This window comes from Apodemus sylvaticus, chromosome 3 (assembly GCF_947179515.1).
Source record: "Apodemus sylvaticus chromosome 3, mApoSyl1.1, whole genome shotgun sequence".
Taxonomy (NCBI): Eukaryota; Metazoa; Chordata; class Mammalia; order Rodentia; family Muridae; genus Apodemus; species Apodemus sylvaticus.
The window spans coordinates 112636171-112657618 of NC_067474.1; the positions used below are offsets into that span (position 1 = coordinate 112636171).

General features: G+C 42.2%; 1 protein-coding gene across 5 annotated transcripts in view; it reads left to right on the forward strand.

Moving 5' to 3' along the window:
* Nfia (nuclear factor I A) overlaps positions 1 to 21448 on the forward strand; it is a 347599-nt gene that overhangs the window by 235209 nt on the left and 90942 nt on the right. For all 5 annotated transcript variants that reach the window (XM_052176800.1, XM_052176801.1, XM_052176803.1 and 2 more), the window contains 2 exons: positions 8856 to 8973; positions 14666 to 14793. In XM_052176800.1, coding sequence (XP_052032760.1) covers positions 8856 to 8973; positions 14666 to 14793 — 246 coding nt within the window. The remainder of the gene's footprint in view (positions 1 to 8855; positions 8974 to 14665; positions 14794 to 21448) is intronic.

Below are 21448 nucleotides of genomic sequence, written 5' to 3' on the forward strand. Positions count from 1 at the left end.
AGATGGTCAATAGCAGGCTCTACTAGTAATTTTAAAATGAACATCACACATCTTATGCATAGAAGCCAGAAGCAAGCCCTCTGGAAGGAAGGTCTGCTGTGTAGTAGACAATGGGTTGGATGGCCTTAAAAAAAAATCATCTCTCTATCCAAAATGCAGCTTTTAAAGAAAAAATCTGTTAAATAAGCTATATAATAGAATATTCTAATCAGTTCCTTAGGATTTTTTTTCAAGTCTAAGCCACCTCTTTCTAAATGTATTACACCATGGGATATATTTCATTTTCTAGTTTTAATCAAGCTCCCACACAGAGAGGAAATAATAAATGTTACCACACTCTTAGAAAAGAAAAAAAAAATCAGTCTATCTGGCTTAACTAACAGATTCCCTCCCGGTACAATTCAATACAATTTTAAAATAAATGTTGAAGTTGAATTATTTCCAAAGAATGCTTTGTCATACAGTTTTTATTTCTGTGACTCGTTTGGGGCGAGTGTTTGAATAAGAAAGCAGGAAGCAAACGGAATGGGACTGCTGTACTAAGGTTTTCTACTTCTCTGGAACCCCATTTACATATGGGTGGCTAACCTTGGATCCCATCCCTTCCTCACCAACCAAAAGAGAATGAGCTTCTGAGAGGAGACCCCACCCACAGGGTACTTTATCCACAGGTGGTCACACCCTACCACGAAACATGTGTGTGCCCTGTGTTGAATATGTGTCCTGACCAGTGTGTGTGAGCTATGGTATAGGTTACACCTAGGACAGAGGGAGTGTGCTTTTGACACTGGGTAGCATTGTGTGTGAGTGTTCTTTATTATATACATACTCCTGCCAGTCCTGACTAGAGCTACTCATAGATGGGTTTGGTCCCTTTATCTCCATCCTCAACTGAAGGAGTCTGCTAAATTGACCAGACTCTGAGCACTCTTACGATAGACACTGTACCTTGGGGAAAAACACACACACACACACACACATTATATCTTGATGTACAATGCTAACTTGTTGTCATGGTCTCTGTTTCTAGGTCCATCTAATATTTTCTAAGTAACTTCTGTCTACATAGTGTGTGCTTAGCACAGGCCATCAAACACACACATGCCTGTAGGAGGCCATGAAATAATTCAGGATTTATAATAAGGGTGAATGTTTGAAATTTAATAGCCATAGGATTTTGGTCAATATTTGTAATGCCTCTTGCCTGGGTTTTCTTCATAGGTTATACTTATTTATTTAATACAAAATATGTAAAGTAAGTCCTGGATATAGGCTGAGCATAAATCTTAGTGCTAAACTGGGGAGGCCTCTCAAGAACATAGAGGTGAAATAACAGGACGCCTCTTGTTGGATTAGCAAGAGCTCAATAATGCTAATTACCAGGATCATTACTGGAGTAAGCCTTTGCCCTTGGTCACCTACAGTGTGTTCTTGAGCTGATCCCGGAGCTGACTGCTATCAGCCAAATTATTTAAAAAATATTCACATGTGTATAATTATGAATGACCAATTATAAGATTGTTTTCTAAAACTTAGTTTACTACAGCCATAGCAATGGTCCCTTCAGGTAAGAGCTGGGACAGAATAAAACGTACGAGTACTGTTCTTACTCAGCTATCTAGAAAATTCTTTTTCCTTGTGATTTTAGCCAAATCCTATATTTCTGCCAACATTTTGGGTAGCTAATGGGAATTTAATGAATAATAGGACATACTCCTGTTCTAATACTGACATGTTCCATTAAATGGTCAGCCATGAAGGGGTTAACCATTTCAGCATTTTAAATAATATATAATTCTACAGTTTTAAAAAAATATGCTTCTATTTATGAGCAAAAATTTAAGAGATGGCTACTGATAATGTACTTTTTACTAAATATTTGTTCATAAGCCTCAAGTTTAAGAATAGATATTAATATCCAGTGAGTAATATTGGGGAACTAAAAGGTCTTCTTGTGATTTCTATATGCCTGATGGAACTCCTTTCTGCCCCACAATAAGGAGGCAAAGCTATTGGGATTTGGTCTGGAATTTGTGATTGTAGCCTACCCTCGTGGATTGGAAAGGCTGTTGGTGGTGCCCTGTAGGCATGTCTGGGATGACTGACTGAGCACTCAGCAAAGCCACACCACACAGCAGAGGCTGGGCCACCCAGTATGTGACTAATAGAGTACATAATTAACACCTAGGATTTCTCAATAAGTGCAGGAGGAAAAATTAAGCAGTTCTTGCTGAAAATGGTTGTTGTTGTGTAGAGAACTAATTTATCTGTTATTAAGGGTCTCTTTTGGTACAGCTAAGGGTCAGGTAGTACCAGTGTACTCTTGGGGAAGGAGCTTATATGTAGAGGGCCTTCCATAGTTTATAGATCATTGTGGTAAAAAGACCTTTTATGCCATCAAACCCATCCTTTGTCAAGAATACTGAATCCCATGGCTGAGGCTGTATCTTATACTAAACGGGTACCACATCTGACTTCAACCAAAAGCCAAGACAAGATGATGCTCTAAAATGCAGAAAATCAATTCTAGTCCCAAAGGCAGAAGCCACTAATGCAAGAGATCAGTCAGCATCACTTGCTGTTCCGTGGCCACTCTCCTGGACCAAGCGGGAGGCCCTGCCTCCAAAAGAGCAGTAGCGACAACTCCTTATGCCGAAGACTGGGGGAAGAATATAGGGGACAGAGCAGCCTTGGTACTTAGGGTGATAACTTATCTCATGAGACACATCTCCCCCATAATTACAAGACAGCAAAGACAAGAGCAGGAATGTGGCTCCCCTATTTCTTTAGCTGATATCCAGAGACTCCTAACATCAAACCCCTGTGCTACTCCTGAACATTTTGCTAAACATCACCCTTCATTTTCTCATTTGTCAATGAAAATAATGTTGATGTATACCATAGGATAAAATTCCATATTTTATGTGCACTATCTGGTATATAATAAAAATCAGCAAAAAGCAGTCCTTTGCTGTTTTTATTAGCATGTTCATATGATTGTACTTCAATTCAGTAAACATTTGTTACACATGTAATCTGTAAGTGGGAGATGGCCCTCCTCCATAGAGATTATGTCTGGGTTTCTCAAGCTTCAAGACTTTCTATATACAAAAAAGTGATTGAGAAGACTAGCTTAGAAATTAAACTTATAGTGGTTATCTGTTAAAGGTAAACCTTCTTCATGATTCAGAGTGGAATATAACACAGTATCAGTGGATTCAGTCTATTTTAATAAAAATTGAAACATCTTTCATAAATAAAAGTTTCTATGCTTGTATTCCTTTTTTCCTCAAGCACACCTACCACCACCGCTGTCACACTAACACACTCAAGCACACACGTTCCTTAACTTATATTCATAAGTCATGGTTGTGAGAGGGAGGTGATCTGTGCGTGCGTGCGTGTGTGCGTGCGTACTAGCAATTGCCTTTTGTGGGGTTAAAAGCATTCTGTTGGCTTTTGGCACCTAGCGCTACATTTCAGAAAAAGCATTGCTTAAATCTTTTAATAGCAGGCAAGCTCATTTCACATCGAGGGAAACCCATGTTTTAGTTCAGTGCCTTCCTTTTATGTTCCTGTTTGAAAAATCCTACTTCCAGCCTGCATTTGGCCACTCCTTTAAAAACAGGGATAGAAAGAGGAGCTCAGCACAGGGTTTACAGACCAGAAACCTGCTTGGCAAAGGAGTTGCTGAAGACTGTGGTGTAAAGCAGCAGAGAAAGTGCCTTTATGATTGATTTCCATTCAAGTCAGACTGACTGCAGCGTGGTCATTTTTCTTGCCCATAACTGTGCACACTGCAGCAGTCTGCTATCTGCAGGGCGTCTGAATTATAGCAGTCTATGTCCGTGTTACCTCTTACACAAATTACTTACACTGGTTTCTTTTTCCATGCAAATTCATCAGTTTTACAGCCCTTCATAGCCACAGTCAGGAAACTCTGGCAGAGAACACAAATTGATAAAATGAGTTAATTTTACTATACTTTTTTTTCCTTTCTAAAAGCCCTCTCTTTTAGGCAGTGTTCAGGAAACATATTACAGTAAAAGGGAGATAACAAAGGAGTTGGATTTTCTTGCCATAAATTACTTTCCAAGTTAATTTCCTTTAACGATGATTCCAGATTCACCAGTTTTCATAGCATTGTGTGTCTTACAACTGAGCCTTTGATGGAAAGAAGAACAAGTATTTTCCCATGTTCGCTCCTTTTGTGGCAGTGACACGGACTTTCTTATAGGACCTTTGCCAATGGAATACAAACCAACATGAAATTGTTCTGGCATGGAACTGTGTGCTATTGCTATTGTTGGAGTCCCCAACCCCCAGCATAAGGTGTGAGCTCCAAGTGCTCTGGGAGCATTTTTGGTAGGTCGTACAATTGAAAGAGAAAGATGTCTTAATTTTTCATAGTTATTTTATGAGCTACAAATTGAGTGCTGATGGCCTTTGGAAGGGATTTATGACCATGTTCTCTTTATTTCCTTTGTATATGTTGGGAAGGGGGAAGGGGACATTCAAATCTGATGGGAGGGGCAACTGATCCCTAGAATGTAAAACCCTCAATGGCAGAAGTTTTTACATCCTGTCCACTAAGCGTATGAAGCAATGGCTAAGATACTAAAGGACTCTGTAAATGTGCATTGTGTCCCATGAAATGCAGCCTCTGTGTGCCTTCGAGCAGTAGGCTGGACACATGGGTATGCATTTTGATAATGTCCCCTGCCAACTCTATTGAACAAGCTATAAACTCAGCACCATCATCTCCCAGGCAGAGGAGTCTGAAAATTTGGCTAGAATTTTTTTCCCATAGTCCTCTCTTTCCAGCAATGCAACCCAGAGCAGATCGTCTCTGGTGGATGGCAGAAGTTCAATAACCACAGCCCCATCCAACTGCTAATGTGTACAGAAGAGCGGGTCATCAAGAGGGTTGGCTACTGAAGTAACCCCTTTCTTCCAATAGCCCACATTACTATAATGATGCCTTAATAGCAAACCATTTATTAAGAAATGACACAGAGTACATTCTACTCATGACAGGAAAGAGGGGGAAGGGAAGATGCATGACTTAGAAATAACATCTGAAGGCACAATTTCCAAAGTTAACCTTTTGATAAAAACTCCTTGGTGAACAAGATACTTAGGCTACAGTAACTGCAGTAAGGCAGAAACAGGGCCCGTTTCCTCTATGCTTATACATATTCATGGAAGACACTTTCATTTTTATTCCAAATTAAGGGAGGTAAATGGGGCTGATAACCATTTCCTTAATTCAAAGCATATTTATTGATCTCCAACTGTCTATACAAAGGGTAGGGAGCTGTTTAGGAATACAGAAGTGGTTCTTGGATCTGGATGATTTTAAGGTCAGGTGGTCTGATTCTGTCTTCATGACCTAGGAAAGTTTTTCCATCGTCTTTGTGCCCCAGTCCTTCCTAGCACCACTGTGAGTTTCAAACGGAATGGTGGGTTTATCATTGCATGGCGACTGGCCCATGAAAACATGCATAATGGTGTGTGCTGATGACGATGGTAGTCCTGGGAGCCAGTTCTGTATGTTTGTCATGGTCATTATGATGCATGGCTATACTACTTCCTAGGCACATGGTACCCGCTGTTTCTTTCTGGTATTCTGTCTTCATTGCTTACCAAAGGCTCTATTTGTTCTCTAGATGGGAGGCTCTGAAAACGCTGTGCCTGTACTAGGGACATTGTGACAGGAAACCTGCACTTAAATGTGAGGCCTTCTCCTCCCGGACACAGTATTCCATCCTAATAATGTGACCCTACATGTGTCATGGGCTGCATGCACTGACAGTGACGGGCACATGTGTGTGCAAAGAGCTCATGAGGAAGACACAGTTTGGGTCTCTACATTTTTAGGATTATTAAACCCAGGTTGAGAAGCTCATTCTCGTTTCTAATTCAAGGATGTTTTAAAATTTGAGATGCACATGTTTGCCAACCTCTGAAGCCACTCACCATAGGTCCATTGAATGCTCTGAACCAGGCCATCTGGTGCCTTTGCTGCATTCCACATTACTGCAAACCACATGATCATTGGAGGTCAACCCAGGGCAGGTTAAGGAACGCGTGTGTGGACTGAGTTAACTTTTAAAATCTGTATAGAGGTAGAGCACTATATTTACATATACAAGTTCCTTCCTTCATATATTCTAGCTCCCGTGATATTTAACAAAGATAACAAAAGGAAAGGACCTTTTCTGAGGGTAGATCACACAGGATGTGAAGTGTTTAGTGGAAGTGCCAATGTCCATGACTGTGGAGATGCCTCAGCGCTCCTGCCCTCAGCCCAGCCCAGGCCCGCCCACTTGCCCTTACTCTCTTTAGCAGCCAGCCTCAGAGGGATCTCACCTTCCTCACTATGCTCAGGGGTAAGCAAGATTTCCCAGCAAGCCGAGGCCTCAACTCCACTCTGAAATTTGTGAAGAAAATCTAAATTCACACATTTGACACAGATAGGCCTTTCCATTCTCTCTAATTAACAAGGACACCTAACGGTAGGCACAAGGCCTTAAGAGCACCTATCATGTTATTATGTGTCAGGTAGCTATGGTAATGATGAGTGACAAGGGACATCTTGCATAATGGCCCAGTTCATACATAAAATATTGTGAAATTATGCAAATAAATTGAATACAAAAGCAAATGCTAGAATGACTAGCAGCATTATTGAGCAGGAATCTGTTTATATTGTTGTCAAGATGAGCCAAAGACCCCCTATTTAAAGCCCCTATCATTGAGACTTGTGTTTGATTTTCAGTTCTCCATATCTGAGGAAAGATTGTTTTTACATGACAGTGATGCTTGAGATGTAGTCATTGCTATTATTCAACTCATTGTATAGTCTTAGAAATTGTTGTATTCTTTCATGTCTTCTGCCTCTGAAGTTACTCACAGAACGATACAACTCATCCTGTCTCCCAAGCCACAATCCTGGGAAGCACTCCTGCCTGCCACAGTGAACTGGCAGCCTATTACTAACACCTGGCTTCTCCCAGCCATCCTTACTTCATCTTCATGGTTAGATGATATCACTAGTGCAAGTCTTCAGCCACCTCTTCTCTCCCAAGCTTGTTCTCACGAGGGAAAGATTTTTCTAGAGTGTAAATGCAAAATCAGAGGTAGTGTTTCCATAGGCTGCAGGCCCTCTTTGTCTCAGTACAACTACCTGCACTTAAGACCAGTGCTTATTGCTTGCCTCCTGCTGGCACGGGTGCTGCTTAGAGACTGGCAGTCTAACTGCAGTGGTTTCTACTCCCAGGGATGTAAGTAGGCTCACATGGCTCACAAATGTGATGTTCCAGATTCAGATCTGCACTTCTTATAGAAAAATACCAGATCCTTCATGGCCCAACCTTAGCCACCCATCATGACTCAATGTTAGCAGTGTCTCTTTCACTCTGTGTCCTAGGTCTCAGAGCTGTCAGAAACCCAGTCAACGGTTTCTGTTGTTCTTATCTTTAGGTTATTACCCAGAATTCCTCCTTTCTTCCCAGTTGCCTGTCCTTTCAGCATCCTCTGCAGGTTCATTTTCTCAGGCCCCTTTAGTGCCTTGAGCCTCTTCTTCTCAGGCCAATATCTGAAGGCTTCTCTGCTGTCTGTATCTTAAGTCTGCCTGTTTCCCTGTAATGTGTCTATGGGTAAAAGCTGTGACTCTGATCCACATCCCTTCTTCTTGGTAATAGCAGCACTTCCAAATCATTTTGTGAGTAAAGTCTAAACTCATGGTGTTCCTCATTATCTTTTCTCCTCATAGATTTTAGTGTATTGAATATATCTATGTTAATGGGCTTAATATATACAGTACATATTAGTGCACACAACTACTGTCCTGCTTTTACATAATAGTTCAAAAAGACTACCTTAACTGATAGTCTCACCATAGAATTTATACTTTTGAAAGAAGACAAGCAGATTTTTACAAACTCATTTAAAAATAATTATTAAGCTACTGTAAACAAGCCATCCAGAGACTGGAAGGCATAAAAATACAGATAAGTAAATCTCAGAAAGAATCCACTATGAAGGTAGTAGGTTAGTGAAACTGAATCAGAAGTTGGCAGAATCTTCTCTAAGGGTGAGAAGCAAATACTTTGGCCTTAGGGGCCATGGGGTTCCATGAAGCCAGAGTTCTTAGTGTCGCTGAGAGTGTGCAATGAAGGTGTATACAGTGAATCTTTCTTTGCAAACACACACATGTGCGAGCACACACACACACACAAACACACACATGCACACACCACCACCATCACCACCACGACAACAACAACAAAGCACAGACCTCAAGGTCCAGATGTGTGCAGGGAGATTATGTACCATAAAGTAAAGAGAATGCAGGATGCTGTGTGCATTTCACTTTGCCCAAAATGGGGGCCTAGATGCATGAATTCATGGAACTCTCATGAAAATTCAGAATAGAATTCCAAAATTCAGTTGAGGATAAGCTGTTGGGATCAAAGTAAGAAAACCTGGGGAAAGTTTGTGGAGCAGTCACTTTAAAAAAAAAAATAACACTAAAGTATGAAAGGTATTTTCATTTAAACCATCTAGGAATGCTGTTAGCTTGGTGACAATCTACTGTTTAAAAAAAGAGTAAAATAAAAAGATAAAAGACACAGTAGAAAGAGTATATCTTTCTGGTAGAGAGCATTTTTATTGTCTCTATTCCCTTTCCTTTGAAGTCACAGTTTATTAGCGACTATTCTGGATACTCTTTGCAGATAAATACAACAGAAAATGTGTCTCATGCTGCACTAACATCGGTTCTTGATCACCTTGAATTTATAAGAACTTAATTTATGACTTGTTTTGTTTTTTCCTTTTCCTCTCTCTAGCACCGATAGCTGCAGGAACCGGCCCCAATTTTTCTCTCTCTGATTTGGAAAGTTCTTCCTACTACAGCATGAGTCCAGGAGCAATGAGGAGGTCTCTACCCAGCACATCCTCTACCAGGTAATTGGGTTGGTAACCTCTAAAGCGCAGAGAGACATACCTTGATGCTTAACTCTGGGCCTGCTGGACATTTAGCAATGTGCCTATAACAGGAGAGGGTATGAAAGACCTCCTCAATAAACTGCCTCATGAGGGAGCCAGACATATATGAGACAAATCACACACACACACACACACACACACACACATCTGTAAGACAAACAATTACTTCAATTGTATCCCACGAAATAAGCATAATTTGAATAGGCCTTGTCCAAAAGGGTAAGTTGCTTCACTCTGAATGCTAGTAAACTTTAAGAGGAGGCAGGAAAGGCATGGTGATCTGGGAGAGGGAGAACATGAGCAGAGGCATGGAGAAGAGGAGTAATGAATGTAGTGTATTCTTGGGGAAAGATGGGTGGATGTCACTGAGGAAGAAGGAGTGAGTGCTCTGGGTTGATTGGCATGAGGTAGGCACTGATGACACCAGAGTAAGATCCCTACCCACAACCTTCTTAGCCAGCTAGGCCCTATAAGTTCTCAAATCCAATCTGTAGAAGTTTCCCAAAGATACAACTGATTTGATTTCCACGCATGAGGTTATTTTAAAAAAAAATTCAAGTTAGATAGTGGGATGAGGTCGTCCTTTGGATCCAAGTGGTCCAGGAGGCCTTTAAAAGCTAACTTTGGAACTGGAGCACACAGCCTGCTGTGAGCATCAAGCTCCCTGATCCCCTTAGTTAGCTATCAGAGCCAACATCTGGAGAGTACTTTGTAAGACCCTGCTTTCTCAGATAACCTGCACCAGAGGTAGGGGATTATGCATCCCTCCGAGCCGGCTTCCCTTTACATATTGGCTTTAGCACTGGACTGTGACAACAAAGAAAGTGGCAGAAGAGGTCTGTCAGTCATGTTTGTGTACTTTGTAGAAAAACATTTATCACACGTTATTTCTGTTAAAGCAAGTACAAACAATAGTGATTGAAAATAGTGCCCAGCGTGCGGACATTTTCCTTGGTGGAGAATCTACCTCACCATTATGAACATCAGCTTAAACAGTGTCTTAAACAACAACTTGAAGATGAATCAAGCAGTCATTTGAACACTGTATATTATACCTTTATCTTCAACATTGTTTAAATGTCCCCCCAACCCCATTATAGTATTGCCTCCACAAAAAATCAAGGGTCTCAAATCCCAAATGCATTTATAACCGAAAAGGGGGATTTTGAATACATTTGGATGTTAATACACTTGGAGGATTTTGAATGTTTACTGACAGAAGAGACAGTATACTCAGTCAACAATAAAAGCTTTGTAAATACTTGTAGGCAGTGCTTAATTTAAAAGTTCATGGGTGGCTTGTTTTTTATATGTGAACTACTATCCCATGTGTTTCTAACAGTGTCTCTTACTGCCTGTCCTTCCATATGCTCCACCTCTGGTGTCTGATCTTAGGCTGTGGGTGAAGAGCTGATTATTGCCAGATACGAGACTAATGCCATTCTCCTATTGTACAAATAAACAGTTCTGATAAGGAGTTAATTACAAATATCAGTAGTTAATAACTCAAAATAATGTTTATTTTTCTCTTGTTGTCCTCTTCCTAGGATGTTTTTATTTAGGTGTGTGTGTGTTTGTGTGTGTGTGCATACATGCCCATGCATGCATGCATGTGTGCGCGCGCGCGCGTGTGTGTGTGTGTGTGTGTGTGTGTGTGTGTGTGTGAGAGAGAGAGAGAGAGAGAGAGAGAGAGAGAGAGAGAGGGGAGGAGGAGGAAGAGGAAGAGGAAAAAGAGAATAATGCAAGTGTTCATTTGCAAAGCTGTCTATGGAGTTCAAAGGACAACTTTTAGGAAACTGTTCTTTTCTTTCATTTCTACACAGGGTTCCTAGGGGGGACTTGGGTTATCAAGTTTACCCAGCAAGCATGTTACCTGCCAAGGCATCTCACTGGTCACCATACAGTATAAGCCTATCTTATCCCCCACCCCAGTCTGGCTCTATGTCCCTTGACGGACAATGTCTTAACTTTCCCAACTCAGAAGCAGATAATAAGCACCAAGTAGTTGGCACAGTAATGGCACTGTATGTACAAAGAAAAATCAGAGGAGCTTTGCACACTGACAAGTGGAAATGTTCAGATTGGCTTATGTGAGCTCTCTGTAAGGGGAATGGCCTTGCCTTGTAGATACCAAGCAAGGCCTGGAGGTCTCACATAGTAGGAAGCAAGCAATAGAATCCTGTGTTAGATGGTCAGGAGAAAGAGACAGAATTAAGGACCAGTTCCAAGAAATAAGTAAATGAAATGAGCAAGATATCTGTGTTTTCTATATGCTTTCTGTTTCTCCAGGCTGAGCATCTCTAAAATCATAGAAAAAAATGGGTAAAAATAAAGATAAGGACTTTGTAAAGAGAGGCATCCATGCACAGTTCATAGAGTCATAAACTGTCTCAGGAGCCCCTGGCCTACTGGTCCTAGCAATGCCTCTACTTCCCTCCCTTGTAGATCCTGTTCTCCCTCTATCCACACTTCCATCATACAGATGCTGAGCCTGTGTCCATCCTGAACGTCCTCATGTATGAACTCAGGTGCCAACTAAGTGGGAACATATACTGTTCCACCTGGTGCAATTCATACCCGAATTCTATTAGAGTATCCCAAGAAAATCAGATCTTTAGAACTCAGAGCAAATATTAACACAGTGGAATTGGCTCTGGGCCTGGCTCTCATTGAGTATAGATGCTTGGATGGTCCATTGTCCCATGCACACAGCAGTTTTTGAGCACTTAAAAACAAGCTGACACTGGAGCAGGCACTAAAGATCAAAACATGATCCTAATAAAAAAGGGGAGAATTCTTGGGTTGTCAACTAGGATGAGACAGAAGTTTCTAATGATGTCACTGTACTTCTCATTCCCAAGACCACAAAGTTCTTCCGGTCAATTTCTCTAAAAGCATCAGTGTTGAGGGGCGGAATCCTAGGCCATGTGAATGATGGCATCTGGCTACACGTGTAAGGCAAGGGAAGGATGCTTGGGATGACAGAAGAGGCAGAAATAATCTGGGAAGTTGATATGCAACTCCCGGAGCAGTGTTGGCTTGCACCCATGCACCCTGAACACAGCTAGGAACTTGCTTCTCAGCACATGCCTCAGTTCTATATTTGGATTTCACAAACATTGTAAAACATGTAGTCAGTTGTGTAGGATGCAAATTAGGGAAGAAATTCAAATTATTCCTGTTGGTCATCCCAGATACATAAGTCTCAATAATGTAGTTATATAAGAATTATGGAAAATCGAGGCAGTACAATTCTTGGGGGGGGGGGGAGCATAATCGCATCCCTGTAGGTTTTACAGTCTTGCCAGAAGATTCAAGTCTGGTCTCTGGGTGGTTGGAGTATACCAGGGGATTTCACCCAACTCACAGTCCTCTAAGTTACAAGTGGCTAACAGTTTTGAAAGACAAGTATTACTAAGTGTGGAGGAAGACACCCGATTGCATATGGAAAATAGGGCTCTCCTTTTAGATCAGGATCCCCGACCAAGGCAAGAAAGGGAACCTATGGGTTAGCTCATTTCTACTTTCCACTAAAAGAAACAATAAAAATACATTTAGAGACACTAGGTTTTTCTGGGGTATGTGTATTGAAATTAGTTTTTCTGTGTGCAATATATATAAAATGTCAAATAAAGGACGCATATTCTCTATAGCTTACGTAAAACAGAAAAGTTTAAGAGATTATTTTTTTCACCAAACTTCAAGAAAAAGGAAGGCCATTCACTAGGCAGTCCAAGATGTGTCCTTGAGTTCTAAATTAGCATGGTCCCATAAGGTTGCTTCCCTGAAATCTGGTTTTAATGAGAATATAACCTCAAAGCTAAGAACATAGGACCACCCACGTGAAGGATTTGAATTTCTTACCTAAATTGCATGCAGCCTAGAGTTCAGACTGTGGCAGTAACATTGTCTTCCCTCCTTTCCTGTTACCTTCCCATGTCCATTTTCTTCCCTCACATGCTTTTTTCTGCAACATAACTCCTATGACACACCCATATAGAGGGCTTCTGAGGTCTCTTTGCTTGTAAGATGAAGTCCAGGCGCACAGAATCTTTCCTGGCCCCCATACTCTATTTCTTCAGGGCCTCTCCATTGGTTTCAGCATCTCAGAAATACTTCTCTGGGCACCACACCTGACTTATGCCAGGGCTGCCAGGCATCTGCTCCTGAAATGCTACTCAGTGTGTGTGGTGACCTGTACACCATGAGCTCACAGTAGGGGACTATGCTGCCCTGTCATTCAAGGTTCAGTAGCAACTCCAGGGAGCAGACATTACTCTTTTAGGTTGTAAGACATGAGAGAGTCATGAGGCAAAAGAAAAAAATGGCAAGGTTAAGGGAAAGAAACTGATGAAGCTTGAGACAACAGCAGTTTGCCAAAAAGCACAGAGGGTTTTAATATTTTTAAAACCATAATAATGTCTGAGTTGTGTATTGATGGAATACCAGCCTCCACTAGCCATCACCAGTTCCTATTGCTGTCCCACGAGCACTTACAGACTAGGCACAGTTCAGGAGTCCTCTGCTCAGAGAAGTATTTCTCAAGCTCCATGCATACCAATGTTCCCCCATCCGCAGCCCCTGCATGGTTTCTTCACGACCCCTCTGTTTTCTTTCAGGCCTCCCCATCTCTGCCTTCACGGGGAGCCATGTCTGATTCACCACACTATCCCATACTTGAGTCTTATCCCTGGCACGGAGGAGCTGCACAGTCAGGGTTTGATGAATGAAACCCTGGGAAAGCTGTGCATCCTCTCCTGGTCAGGTGGCCCAGCAGTCCCTGCCCAAGGCAGGTCCTCCCGTGCAGGGCTGTTGCTGGCCCTCTCGGTTTGGTCTGCCAGAGCCGGGATAAGCAGCAGGTGATATCTCACCCCTTCTAACCCTCAAGCTTCACTGTGAGAGGAAAAATGCAGTTCTTCAGCTGGAAGAAAAGAGATACATTGTGAGAGTTCCTTGGTCATACATCTGCAGAAAAAGTTTCCATTCCCACAAATGAAATAAAATGTCATTTTGCACATCTCTGTGTAGGACAGAAAAGTCCCCAGACCATTGTATGTCTATGCACTTGCTGGTATCAGGCGAAAGCACTCCTTCCTACTATTTTTAGCCACTGTGTTTGGTATTTTATCTCTAGTGTCTAGAGGAATATCTAGACTACATGGGTATAAAGTAAGCATCTGTTTATAATGAACAAATCCAAGAGGAAGATGGGAAATGTCCTACTCCCAAAAGGCAGTCGAAGCATTCCTGGAAGGTTCTTGACCCCTGCTTTTTATTTACTTGTCTTTAACCTTTTGAGGATGTCTGCATGGATTTGAATAGGTTTCGAGGAGTGCTGCTAACGACTGGCCCTGAGCCACAGCTGTGGAGATACCTGGGTTTCCCAAGTGGAAGCCAAAGCAGGAACTGACCACCAGCTCCATAAAGCAAAAAAAAAAAAAAAAAGGCACCAAATGGAGGTGGTGGCAGCAACTTGATAAGAAAAGATGAAGTCAGAACTTGAATGCATGGGCCAAGACTGGGTACCACTGCCAGTGACATGACTAACACCACAAGAGCCTGCACAGGGTCCTAGAACCAGTGAAGCATCCAGGACAAAGGTGGCTTAGTATGCTTTTAAATATGCATCCCCCCTTTTTTTTTATTTCAGCTCTACAAAGCGCCTCAAGTCTGTGGAGGACGAAATGGACAGTCCTGGTGAAGAACCATTTTACACAGGCCAAGGGCGCTCCCCAGGGAGTGGCAGCCAGTCCAGCGGATGGCATGAAGTAGAGCCAGGTGAGCAGAGGAGTCATAAAAGGGGAGGAAATGGCGTGTGCATGTGATGGCGCTGGCACGGCAGAGAGGTGGGAAACAGCAGGTACAACCGAAGCGTATGACAGGGTGTGTGTTGGCTCACTCACCGGCTGTCACCAGCACTCTGAGCCCACGTGCATCTCATTCTGCTTTGGTCGTTTGGTCACTGTTACCTACTGTGGCCTCAAGTCCAAGGTTCAAGTGTTCCTCCTGCCTCAGCTTCTTGAGTAGCCGGGATGACAGCTTTCTTTTGTTTTTATATATACACATACCTGTTGGGCTTTGGTTTGTTTTTGTTTTTCTTACTATACTCTAGTATCCATAAGAAAAATCATCAGCTTTCCCCACTTTGTGGATATCAGTGAAAAAGCAGAACAGGTCCCCTGGGCTGCCATATTATGAGTGGACATTTATAACATGATGGATTTGGGTTTTTTTTCCTTTTCTTTTCTTGTTGCTGGCTATCATCATAGTCTACCAACTTTATGTCTGTCTGCACCAACCTGAATACATCCTGTTGGTCGAATCTTGGGGGCTGTCATGTGGCGGCTGTAGAATATGGAGAGTGATTCTCTCAGTAGCACTTTCTGGAAACCTTAACTGTCTGAGTTCCATGACTTGGGAGAATGGGCTCCAATGCCTTCATCAATACAAGTCAAACTTGAATGTCTGACCTCCATGTGGCTTGGGGGAATGGGCTCCAGTGACTTCGTCAATACAACTCAGATGAGTAAGAAGTCAGAGGGTTCGGGGAATCGTCTGAAGCCCAGTCTTCGAGTCAGTGACAGGGCTAGGTGGTTGTAGTTCAGACTCTATAACTTTCCTGTAAAACGCAATCTGATAGTAGTAAAAGATGTTTTGATGCTCTTGAGGATCAGTAGCATGGTCGGTAGTGTTCAAGTAAGAATTGTATCCAGTGCAGATATCCAGCACTGATATCCACAGTGATATGGGGGTAAAAATGAACAAATTCTCTCACCATCCCTCCCCCACTACTGTCTCAGAGTAACTGACTGCAAGAACAGACGGGCATCAAGAAAATCTTGGAACTAGCCCCTCATCTTCAACTCTAACACCTCCCTCTCGTCCCCAACACTTTCTCAGTATACAAACTCTGTGGCTATAGATGGCTTTATAGGACTATAAAGGAGCAGCAGAAGGGAGATTTTAGGGTGATGGACCCATCTGGATCCTGATTATGGAAGTTACCGTAATTGATATAATGTCTGACATTCACAGAAGCGTATTCCTCCTCCCTACGCTTGTCGCATCCTATCCTAATTAAAAACAAGTGACAATGAAGCCCCACGGCCTATTGGCTGGGCCCTTTCTCTTGTTCCTTTATGAAAATGTGAACATCCCTGTGTGGTTCCCTCCTGCAGCTCATCCCTTCACCCACTCAGCACTCTTCAGTGGAACGCTCTGGGAGAGGTCACAGGTAGATGAGGAGGCAGTGGCTTCTGCTTTCAAGGGATTTAGAGAAGATAGGGGATCAGGAGCCCGGTGTTGCAACCATCTCAGGGTTGTGTGGAGCTCCAGAGCTCTGGTGTCTTCATTGTATCATGTCAACCACACAGCACTCCAGGTGTGGTCATTCTCTGAAGGCTGCATGTCACCTTTGCTGCACACCATATCCGCTCACCTAAAGTGCCAGAGATATATAGCCAGGCCAGGCGGAACTCAAGTGCTGACTTCCATTGTCACTAAGTCATGCCCTCTGTGTAATGATGATGATGATGATGATGAAAGGTACATTTGTATTAAAATCAAATAATTAAAGGAAGGACACTGTGTGGGTCCCCTTTAAAGGGCTAATTTGTCCTAACCAATTTCCCTGCTTCAGTGAATCAGAATCAAGTATATAGGTGTGGTACATTTTTAATGGAGTGCCGTTCTCGCATGCTCCATGTATACTCATTCTGGCTTATGATATTGGATGTTGGTGGACACAAAGCCCCTTGCGGCGATCCCAGCCCTCCCAGCCTCCTCTACTTCTTCTCTGGCATATCTGGGGGCTGTAAGGACTATTGGAACAGAATGCTTTGGCCTAGTAATTCTTTCATTCGAAGCGGTTTCTTTTCATACCTACACATTATGACTCGAATAATTCTAAATTCTAACATCTGTGTCTCTGCACCCTGTGCAGCCATCAGATAACTAAGTTTAATGGTTAAATCCTCTTTGCATGGAGGGATTTTTTTCTTTCCTTCTTCTCAAAGAAATTGTATTCCTGAAAGTATTGCCCATTGTCTGTCCTTGTTCCATTAAAGAAAAATGCAATCTCATGGCATATATTTGTGGGGGCTGGAGAGCACAGTGGATAAATTTATATTTGGCCATAGTCAGCATAGAAAGTCATAATTGAAACAGGGCCTGAGGGGACATTAAAACACAACTGAGGGATGTTGCACATGTTCATGGCGACTTTGGTGTCATTAGCTCACACCAGCCACTTTAAATGGATAATTTATGCTGCCAGATGGTCCTTTTTGGGGATTTTCCATCAAGCCCAATCCCCTTTTTGGCACAGAGAACACCTTTATGTTGTTCCCACACTTATCCGGGCCTACATAGCTTGTCCCCAGGGGTACAGTTAATTAAGTGGGAGGCTTTTAGTGGTTCACTCATGTAAATTGCCTTCAGAAATATGTTGGGAATTATGTATATCCCAAATGCATGGACAGCCTGCTCTTGGGATAATTCTCTCAAACAAGAAGGGCACTGGGCTTATGCTTCTGATGTGACACAGAAAGTAAGGATGTCCTCATGCCCCTCTCAGAGAGCCTGGCATCTGGGGGTCTCCCCTTGCTGGGTTTCTGGAACTGCCTAACTACAGAGGCCTGGAAGTGGTCAGAAAGGTAGCCAGGTGAGACGTCCTTGAACAACAGGAAGACGTTGGAAAGTGAAACTGTCCAGACATACAGTAAACTACATGCACACTTTTCAAACATATTTCATAGTGTCCTCATTAGCTTGTCTCTGCCCCTTTGGTGCACGGCTCTGCCCATCTGTGGAGCAGCGCACAGGGAGCAATGCTCATCTAAAACCCTAGGCAGTCTCGGCTGGCTCTGGCTTCTCCTGGTGCTATGTTTGTTCACTCCACTAGGTTCCACTTCCCAGTTTTTGTTCCCTCCCTTGGTTCCATTTCCCAGCTACCTCAAAACTTGGTTGGGTTAGACCTATATCTAGCCATGCACTGGGACACGAGCCCTGTGAAACCCTCTCCATCAAAAGTCACAGACTCTCAACGGCTGTTCAGCCACACAGGTGAAAAGCTGCCAGTGAGGCAAGGGTGCAAATGATCAAGGAGGAAAGCTGCAGGCAGTGCTTCCCCGGCTGGGGCGATGCCTGGGTACCTACTATGCGCCAACGTTGTTTTTCAGTTGGTGCTTTTTTGAGACTGATGGTGTATCTGTGGTCAGGATCTGTCTTTCAAACTAAAAGTTGACTCCTGAGTCATCTTCTCTATTAAACTGAGTTTGCTTCTCTATTTAACCTTTTTAGCATGACTGCTTATGCTAATGTTTCAAGGTCTTGCATTCTAGACTCATATTTAAGTTAGAAAATCATAATGAAGATAGTAAATAACTCAAGAGAAAGACCTGAAAATTCTCTATTTTCCTTATCTCGACCTCTTGTCATATAAGCTAGGTCAGGGGAGAAACGATATGGTCTACTAAATGCACAGAGGATACATAAGCAGAGTATTAACTGTTAACAGTGAAATATTTGCCATGTCGTCCGTAAAATCAAATGATCCTCAGCATTTAAGACTTGTTTAAATGCGATGTCAGAGAGGCCGGTAGTGACCTAAATAGCCGCTGGCCTTGTATCCAGCATCTCCTCCTTCATAGGCCCTCTTGCCTTGTCTAGGCTCCATCTGTCTTCCTCCCCTAGCATCTGCAAGCCATGAGACTGTGACCTAGGTGATCTTTTACATTGCTGTGTCCTTAAAACCCTCAACAATGTGTAGAACATAATAGGTGTTCAATAAATATTGACTGAAGGAGTGAACGAAGGAGAGATGGGAGCTTTCTTATATACCCAGAAGCAGCATTTGCTGCCAACAATCTTCTAAAAATTGGTATTTCCTATATTTTAAACCTTCAGGCTTCCAGTTAAACCTAATTAATAGCAAATAGTGGGAAGGATAATGGCTGTGGCTCAGCCAAGCATCTCATTTAGTAGGACACCGAACTGCATTCCAACTACCCTTCTCCTTAACGGATATGATACATGATATAAGATGATAATGATGCATTTAATGATATGGATATCTCCAAATAACCAAACACAAGAAGTTTGCATGTTCCTATGACAAAGAAATAGTAACTTTCTGAGGTGAATAGATGTCCTAACTTCCTGACTCAGTCATTAAGCAGTGTATTCATGCATCAAAACACCACACCGTACCTCCATAAATATGCATGGTTATTCATCAATAAGATTCAAGTCTATATTGCTTAAAAGAAAATTACAAAAGCTAATTCATGATGTAAGATGCATGAATCAAGAGCCTCGACAGTGATCTCTTTTTATAGGGTGTTTTATACAGTTTAGATGTTCTGTTTTTATAGTGTTTTATATACTTTAGATGATCTCTCTGCTTCACTAGTGTTGGAAATTTCCACTCTTCCACCTCCACTTTTCTCTTTACAATGATATGTAAGCACCAAGCCACTGTCACCTAAGGACCTGCAACTGGCACCACAGGAAGTGTCTCAGCAATGCATCTGAGACCACCCAGATCTCAGATGCTGAGATCAGCATCTTTAGCACAGCTGTGGGAGTCACTGGACTTTAAATGCTACACTCTCAAGCCTTTCTCCCTGGGTTTTGTATGTGCTCCCTGAGCAGCAATGTCTTAAAAACTATCTCAAGCAGATAGAAACACACCCACTTTCACATGGATCAGAGAAGACCACATACTGGGCAATCCCTGACCCTCGGTTCAGTAAAGAAAATCACCCACTTCTTTTTCCTTCTCCCCTGTTCCCTCACTCACCCACCCCCAGTTAAATGCCTCTGCTCATCTTACCACTCTAAGTCAAATCAATGCATAGGCTTTTATCTGTGTGCAGTACTCTGAGATAGATACAGAAACAACTGCACTGAGGACCTGTCTCTAAGGCCAAACTTCAGAACGCTCTCGGCTACTCTACCTAAGATATCTCAGTCCCATCTCTGTCTCTCTAGTCAGGGCTATTAGTTGAGCTGATGGAAGCCAAAGTCCTTTACAAAATTACTCTTCTCTAATCATGTGAACTGTTGTCACCAGGATCCTTGAGGGGACAGACCTCACCCAGCTGATGGTAGTTAAAAGAGAACTGTAAATCTTGATGGAGAATTAGGGTCAGTTTCTTTAAAAAGTAGCCAGTAAACTGGGTTTCGGTTGGAATCCAGCTGAGAAACGTTACCTTCCTTGAAAGAGTCTAGTTCTCCAACCATTAGCACAAATAAATCCGAGAATGCCTTCATCCATATTTCTTCTCCGTGTGGGCAGTTCTACGGCTGCCCTGTGAACCTCCCTTAGCTTCTCTGTGTCCTGAAAGTAGAGGATTCTGTAGGCCATCTGCTTACACAGCCTCTGAGGCCACCCTGCATGAGTGTGTCACTCAGTGCCAGCAGATCTGAAGGGAATCTAATAAGAAATTTAACTCTTGTCCGTGGCACCTGGTGCTATCTTTAAATGTAGGATTAAAAAGCTACTGAAAGCTATGTGTAGTGGCATAAGTGATTCCTCCACTTGAAAGGTAGGAGCAGAAGGATCAGGATCACCCTTAGCTACATAGTGAATTCAAGGCCAGCCTATGCTAGATGAAACTATCAAAAAATACACAAACAATCTAATGTGAACTATTTGAATGTTCTATAGCAAGCCATTCAAATTTCTAATACACTAAATTGTGTGTGTGTATACATTATAACTATAATTATATTGAGATGATAAAACTGGCACAATTGTGCCAGTCAAGACAATGTAAACTCCAAACAGTTAAGTGAAAGACTTGGAGTCAAAATAGAATAGGTAATACATTTAATTGCAATTATTTTTAAAATGCTATCAGAGATAAACTTCTTTCAGGGATAAACTTATTTCTAGGTTAACTTGATTTTATTTTTAGATGTTTAAAGTATGTCCTCTTTTCTTATAGAACATTATTAAGTAGATAAGTACATTTTTAAGTGTTTTAAAAGCATCTATGAAGGACTGTTTTGATGAACAGTTAACAGGTGACCGCAGATTTGCAGAACTAGGGCTCTAGGCCTTGATAGATATAAGCACAGTTGAATTCTGAAAGTAGTAGTGGCTCATTGCAGCTCTGTAAATCATGTATTAGAAGCTAGGCATAGTGGTGCACATCAATAATTTTAACATCTGGGAAGCTGAGGCAGGATGCTTAAAAGTGCTAGGCCAGCCTAGGCTACCTAACGAAACCATGTCAAATTCAAAACAAAAATCACGTGTTTTGATGGCTCAGTTTCCCTCCCCTGCCAATCCTGACTTGACTGACAGTAGCTACTCTTCAGTTTCCACAGTAGAAGTTTACCAATACATACTTGTAACTGAGGCATATAAGAGACCCATTATAGGGGCTGGTAGAAAGGCTCCAGACTGGTGACAATAGTCCATTGA